The 7,968-nt window shown below is 33.5% G+C and overlaps 1 protein-coding gene across 1 annotated transcript; it reads left to right on the forward strand.

Moving 5' to 3' along the window:
* The first annotated feature begins 813 nt into the window (after positions 1–813).
* On the forward strand, positions 814–5,961 carry LOC127863218 (uncharacterized). The gene is made up of 5 exons (XM_052402600.1): positions 814–829; positions 1,006–1,227; positions 1,647–1,759; positions 2,070–2,212; positions 3,503–5,961. Exons 1-5 carry the CDS (start codon positions 814–816, stop codon positions 3,582–3,584), a joined length of 576 nt encoding a protein of 191 aa, XP_052258560.1. The 3' UTR covers positions 3,585–5,961.
* The last annotated feature ends 2,007 nt before the right edge of the window (positions 5,962–7,968 follow it).

Consider the following 7,968-nt stretch of genomic DNA (forward strand, 5'->3'; position numbering starts at 1 on the left):
CGCCGCTGAAGTAGCTATGCTAAGAGTCGATTTGTGTTCATGAGCTCTAGCAGTATGATTTTGTTTTAGCTCACGTGTATCAAACAGTTTATCAGCAGGCTAAGCCATTCTCACAGGAGCAGCTATGCCGAGCTTGACTATATCCCGGGCTCTTTTACGGCGGATGAAGCTGGTTCCATTATTGGTGAGTTTGCGGTATAGTGCAGCCTATTTCGCAATGTGTATGTATTGTTTATAGCGTTAACTTCTATTATATGCTTTCGTGTTTGTGTCGTGCCGTTGATGCAATTGTCACACTGTCACGAATTAAGGACATCGTGTTTCACTCTGTGTTTATATTACTAGGATTTTGGATATACGTGTCTTAGCGCTCGCGTCCGATGGTCAAGCCAAACCAATTAACTATCGATGCACTCGATGTTAACACGATTTATATTGTTTACTCAACCAAAATCAAGCACATAGGTAACATATTAAAGAACTATTTATATTCTAGAATAACATATAATTATTAAAGTATTAAAGTAAAATTCATATATATGTTCACATTTGTATAATTAACGAGAATGAATTCACGATTTCTAGATGTTCTTTGCACATGTGCATTTATTACTAGTGACACTGAATCGAACATAAACTATAAATATGTAATATAAAAAGATGAAGTTCATTTTCAGACGCCCCAACTGATGTAGAGCATCGTGTACTTATCCCGATGGTCCGAAGGCACTTTCTTAATTATGATTCAACAAGCAGGCGCTTTAACATACAGGGATCTTGCGTGAATGTATTAAAACCTCTTTTCTCTCAGGAATGCACCACATTCCAGGTTAGCAACACCTACTGAACTATCTATGTAACATATGTAACAGTGCATTTTAAGGTGCGTTAGATATATACTACCATTTGGTCCGATACTTAAAACACGTTTAAACAAACTTATAAACGTAATATTTAGCTACTTTTATATGCGCTTATATGTTGACAACTTACACACACTTACAGAAGTACGAGTGCGATACATCAAGACCTTCACAGACGTGATGAGGAGTATTTCATGGCGGTATTCTTCACAAGAGTATGCGAGCGCATTGGCGGACTTTGCGTTTGAGCAGCCGAACCTGCAGAAGCTGTTGCTGGAGATGCAATACACAACACAGGACACTTACACGTTCTTTATTCGGATGGCTACTGAATCTTCGAAGTTTATTGAGCGATATCTTTCAGGTATATATATATATATATATATATATATATATATATATATATATATATATATATATATATATATATATACTCTTAAATTGATTGACTAGCGTAAAATTCCGTATAATTCGTATTCAAAAATTATTATTCAAATAGTGTACACGAGTCAGTAGCCATGAGTATTAAAATATTTCAATTTTGATTATTTGTTATAACGCACATGTGTAAATTTTAACGGTTCTTTATTCATGTATTGTTTGTTTTGATGATTTGTGATGAGCTATGACAAAGCATTCATTGTGACATTTCAAATGAAATGAAGGAATCGAATGTATGGTATTGAAGAAGTACAATGCATGGCATTGAAGAAACAAAACATATCGTATTTCATCACATACCGTACAGAAAATATAATCCAATATTTAATTAACAATTTTAAGGTTATGCGGAGAAGTTTTATAGTGAATGTCACCGCGCAGCTGACAGGTACGGCACAACAATGGATAAAGCTGTTATTGATCTGGCAGTGGGAAGCTTGTACACTAATGTCAAGGTAATATGCAATATCTGTAAACATGCACAAAACGGCTTCTTGAAAGTGTGGTACCTTATAGCAAAATAGTGTATTCGTCAGTCAATTTAATTAATATATTTTAATATCGCACGGATGTCATAGTTTATCAGTAATTCTTGAGCATATATGCATATTACTATTTTTAAATTAAAGCCGCAAAATGGTCAACAAATGTGCCAAACACTCAGTATGCGCTTTGTTAGTATCACACACTCAGTAATGTATATCTTTTTTTTTCTTGTGAAGTGTTTATTGATCTGTGATTATATTCCAATAATAATATGTGCAGGGAAACTTCAAAGAGGGCTTCATAAAATGCAGCGCAGCTCTTCGCATACTACAACGTGGTGGAAAGTCGCTTCAGCTAGCAACTGCTTATCAGCGAATCGGATATAACTTGTTGCATCAGGATGAAAACGAAGAAGCTATCAAGTAAATTATTATTGATACATATGAGATTTTAAATCATATAAGCAGGAAATATTCCATTGCAAACATCTAGCGATCACATATTAGGTTTTAGTGAAGTATGTTTTTTCAAGGCGTAGGAGATATTAATATATTTTTATCCATAGCTAAACAACGAATTTCTGGTATGTTTTTGCAAACTTGGTCAAATGAAATGGAAAACACGACCAGAGGTAGAAGTTATAGACTTTTTAGTAGCTTTAAGTTCCAACCATATTTAAATGAAGTAAATATCTCAAAATTTAGAATGGCGTTAACTCGTTTTAAAGTATCTGTCCATAGACTTGAAGTGGAAGCAAGGGGATGGCACAAGCCTGAAAAGATAAAAATAGAACATGCAAACGCTGTAACGTCCTTGAGAATGAATTTCATTTTTTATTTGAATGCACAACATTTATTTATTTACGTAGGATATACATAAATAAATACTATTGGAAGAACACAAACATGATTAAGTTTATTGACCTCTTACAGACTGACAATGAAAAAATGTACGAAATCTTTCTATTTTTGTTTTTTAAGCTTTTAAATTAAGAGCTGACTTATATTATCAATAGTTTTTCTCCAAGTTCTTTCAATTATTTATCTAATTTAAATATAAAAAATACAATATACGATAAAGTGTATACGAATTTGTTGTATTAAGATTTTGATCTACGTTCAGTTAAAAATTATGTACGCCATTGACCATTTGTGAATATATTGTGTTGTAATATGTGTTTACTCATGGGCTTAAAGCCTAATGTATATTGAATAAACTCTATCAAACTCTATAACATTCAAGCTTTCATCGCAAAAATAACTTGGTCGTGGATACTTGTACTCAAAGGGGCCGTTCAACAGGTAAAGCGTCGTATCGACGCGAAACGATATTTTGGGAAAGTACGAGGATTGCTTATATAGCTCAAAAATACATCCTCTACAAACAAGAGCGTGGATGGTCGAGTGGTCTAGGCGGATAGCTTTTTACTCCAGGACTCCAGTAATCCAGGGGGCAGTGGTTCGAGCTTTGTTGAGGGTTACTTGTTTTTCTTTTTTAAATTGTATTTTTTTACTGGATAGTTTTAGTTCAAATGTTTAAATTTATCAATATAAAGCATTTAAAGCATTTAATGACAAGCTTCAATACATGCAAAAATCTGTTGGACGGCCCTTTACTATAGTAAGCTTGCTGTTCTTCTTGACGTATCTTCTTGACGAAAACTATTATGTATGTGTTGCTTCATATGTTCATATAAATACTGGAATTTACAGTAATTTCAAGAAGTCCTTGGCTATATCGAGCGTCTCTGGGAAGCAATTCAATTTAATTGCTATACAATCGCTGAACAGTTAAGGAACCGCACTAGCGAAGTTAGGCAAGTATGTCCTGCATTAAAAATGCAAAGATGCCTAGACGTAGTTTTTGACACACCGAAAAATATAGGTAAGTCTTTTGTCTCCTGTTTATTGGTCTGTTCTAAGTGATCAACCGTGGACACAATATGCACAACCGTTTTTGGGGTTTGTATATTTGAATTAAATTAATTATTTGATACAACGATCTAGTGTTATGGCATGGCCACGTTTCTTCTGCAATCTAAATTTCAGTTTAAATTTTAATTATAACCAACTGCGTAATTATTACAGATATTCACCATAAAATATTTCTTCACAATTACTATATCAAGGTGCTGACAGAAAATGTACATAACACTATCAACGCCGAAGAAAAGTAGAGCGCGCTGTCGTAGGGCAGATTTTGGTGTGGATTAAATTATTATATATTAAACAGGCAGATTCAAAGAAGCCGAGACATACTACTTCTCTTCGCTTCAAAAAAGTCGAATTACTCTAGGACATCATCATCCCAATGTTGGGACGGCGTTGAACAATATTGGACGCATGTACCACCAAAAACATGACGAAGCGACTGCAATGAAGTATTTGCAAAAAGGACTTGAAATAAAGAAAAAGTCTAAAGCCGCTGATTTATCACAAATTGATTCTTTGATTAATATTGCGAACACTTACATTGCCGTTGGCGAACTTGCTAAAGCAACACAGGCTCTGGAAGAATCTGAGGTAATTGTATCAAGGCAATATTTTCCTCCACTGTCTGAAATTGCTACCATAAATGATACGTGGGGCACAGTGTATTTAAAACAGGGACAATTGGACAAAGCAGCAGACATGTTTGATAAAGCAGCACAGGAACGAGGGACTATGACATATGGTGGTACACCTCACGTGGAAAGCTTGGTCAATGTGATAAAAGTTGCCGCCAAGAAGGGCGACTATCGAAAATGTATGCAAATTGGAAAGCAAGTGTTATTATTCAGTGATAATGTCCTGAAGCAACGTCCTCAAACCATTGTTATAAGTGATTGCTACGAATGCCTTGCTAATGCTTACGAAAAAACAGGCAATCTATCCAAGGCAAAAGTTACGTTGGAAAGTTTAAAGTTGGAGTTAACACGACTCGGAAGTCTTCACGATTGCGATTCAAATAACTATCAACTCTTGGAAATACAGAAACGTTTGAAGTATATCGAGCATAATTTACAATCAGACACATTCACTAATGACAATTAGAGGCAAAGACTTGTTTAAGAGAGACTTTATTCAGACAAAATAATATATAAGCAACACAATACATAACTTTCAATGAAAGATTTGATAAAGTTTCCAAACTTTGATTCGACAGAATTGTGAAGAAATCTTGACGCTTATTCTTCGTCTCTCTTCTATCAGATAGACGCGCTGATACTACGGTGTAAACTAATGACAGTGAAACGGTGCAACGGTATATAGGGGAAATTATATGTCCCGTTAATGACTACACTATTGACCCGCTTTCATACTAAACAGGATTAAATATCATGCAACACAAATTAAATTAAAATAGTAGAAACAAACTACAAATTGATTAAGTATTTTTGCATATATCACGTGTTTACATGATTTCAGCCATTGTGTTATACATGTAAATAAAACGTGATGCAAACAAAGTCAAATGCCCGGTTAAAGTTCTTTTATAGAAAAAGTAAATATTTGGATGTTCGCACTAGGGAAACTTTGCTCATGTCCCTGGTACAATGTCATTTTGATTATGTTTGTTCTTTTTGGTACCCTAGTTTGACTCAAGATTTGAAAACTAGGCTTCAGACTTCCCAAAATAAATTGATCAGATTTGTCCTAAATATGCATAGCAGGTCTCATGTTGGTATTGAACAATTTAAGTCACTGAACTGGTTACCTTTTTCTAAGAGAGTAGATCAATTAACTCTATGTCATGTTTATAAGATAAAGTCAGACACATGTCCTTAATATCTTAAGGAGCATTTTGTACCCTTGAATTTGGCCATGGCCGATGTACCATATCTAGAGTGTCTGCACTCCCTTTGACCGGTTCACTTGATAGAAGTTATTGTTTTTGTGACACTGGGAGATTTTCTTTACCAAAAGTTGGAAGTTTTGGTAATAAATCTTTTGCTTATAATGGTATTGTTCTGTGGAATAGTCTCCCACAATCACTTAGGGATATGGAATCTTCCCACTCGTTTAAGCATGCCATCAAAACTCACTTAATGGCCAGTTGATTTTATCACAGTCATTTTAACTTAGCCTTAATCATTGTACCTGTTTTATTGCAGTTTTAAATGAACATTGACCATGTTTCACTTTACTGCATATTGATCGTCAATCATTGCATTTTTTAATCAATACGTAATGTCTTCAAAGTAGTTGGATTAAAGTATGACTGACAACTCTGTGATGCAACATTAAATGTGATACCCATGAACATGTGATATATATTATGTGATCTCGTTAAGCATTCCTAACTGAACTAGTATTTTTGTGCTTACACGGTATTAATTACCATTGATACAAGTACCATTACTTTCTGTGTCAGGCTGCCAAAATTTCAAGGACCTCAATGGAAATAAGTGAAATAATTTTCGCTTTTTGTGTTATCTTTGGTAATGGTTAGCATCTCATGGTAATATTTATTTATTTGAACCGATAAATGTTATATTATGCCATGTATTACTTAACTAGTCTTTCGTCTTTATTTGTTAGTATCTTACCATGATGTGTGTATCAGTGCCAAAATAAAACTACTACTATGCAATTTAAGGTAATTTGCGTATTTAATGTCTAATTGTTAATGCAGGACTTACGAAAATTTAATTGTGCGATCAAATATTTACACGTCAAGTACATAATACATGTTTGTGGTATCAATGAATTTGATTAAACTAGACCGTATAATATTTATTCCCCGTAAATGACTGGGAAAATTATTCTATCAAAAGTCAAATGCTTCTTCAATCTTCAAAGTTCTTCTAAATCACATTTACATTAAGGTTCTAAAATCTTATTTCAAACACGTTTTTTATATACTATCATATTTCTCGATATGTGCCTTCATGTTTTTTTTAAATAAGATTTTATACAAAGTTTAGTTTCTTATAACAGGCCACAACTTTCCAAAAGGACATCGTTAACAATTAAAACAACAAAGCTATGTGTGTACATTAAAAGTGGCTAAATTACTATATTCATGTGCTTGTATGTTCACTTGCGTCTGCTGTTTCCAGACATCTTCAAAATAGTTAGACAAATTGTAGATTAACTGTTAAATTCCAGCTTTCAAATCTCTTGTTTTCATATATTTGCACAAAATATATTTCTACATTTTGTTTTGAAACATTGACTCGCAAAATAAAGTTATTTTTGTGTTAAGAGTTACAATTTCATTTTATCCGGATTGCTTTTAGCATCCATGAGATTTATGTTAAATTGATATATATATGACTGTTTCACTGAATCATACACTATTTAATGTCATTACTTCATTTGACAAGAGTCGCTTACGGGTATTATACTTAATACGTCAAATTATATTTATTGACGCAAAATTAAAAGACCCTATTATAGAAGATGTAATTATCTGTGCATAAATAATATATTTCAAACGAGATACAAACAAATTCCTCACAATTCCACAAGCCTTAAGAAATAAACATTGCAAGAGCTGTTATTAATTTTTATGTTCATACCGGTATACATTAGACGGAATACCGAACAGTGTAAAAGTTGTTCTTTGAACCTTGGTGTTGTAAACATGGCATATCTCTATGCCATTTGTTGACTTCATATCTTCAAAAATATAGTGTGCGCATAAATTATAAGCAAGTAAAATGCAGTTTGCTATTAAATTATGTCAAACGATGTAAACATTAAGATTTATTCATCACAGGTTGGGTTTAAAATGCAAAATCATGAAAAAAACTATACATGGTAAAAATCTGTATTCGCCCTGTCGAATAATTGCATATATCTGTACAAAATGTATTTACATTTACGAGTTTCACAAGAAGACTCGTAACTTAAGTTGTAACAAATACGCTGCTTATTTTGGAAATATGAGCCGCGTTCCGGGGAAACTGGGCTGAATGCATGTGCGTTAAGTGTCGTCCCAGATGTGCCTGTGCAGTCCGCACAATCTAATCACGGACGACACTTTCCACTTTTATGGAATTTGTGATTTAAAAAATTGTAAAGTCTCTTTAAAACAAAACTCAAGTTTAGGCGGAAAGTGTTTCATGTCCGAAACTGATTTCACGATAAACCTCAACCGGTTTTTTTTTTCATTTAAATACTCTGGCGGTGTAATGTTCTAAATTTGCATTTTTCTGTTTTAGTAAATATTTAATTTTAGAAACTATTAATCA

This window comes from Dreissena polymorpha, unplaced genomic scaffold, assembly GCF_020536995.1.
Source record: "Dreissena polymorpha isolate Duluth1 unplaced genomic scaffold, UMN_Dpol_1.0 chrUn002, whole genome shotgun sequence".
Lineage (NCBI taxonomy): Eukaryota > Metazoa > Mollusca > Bivalvia > Myida > Dreissenidae > Dreissena > Dreissena polymorpha.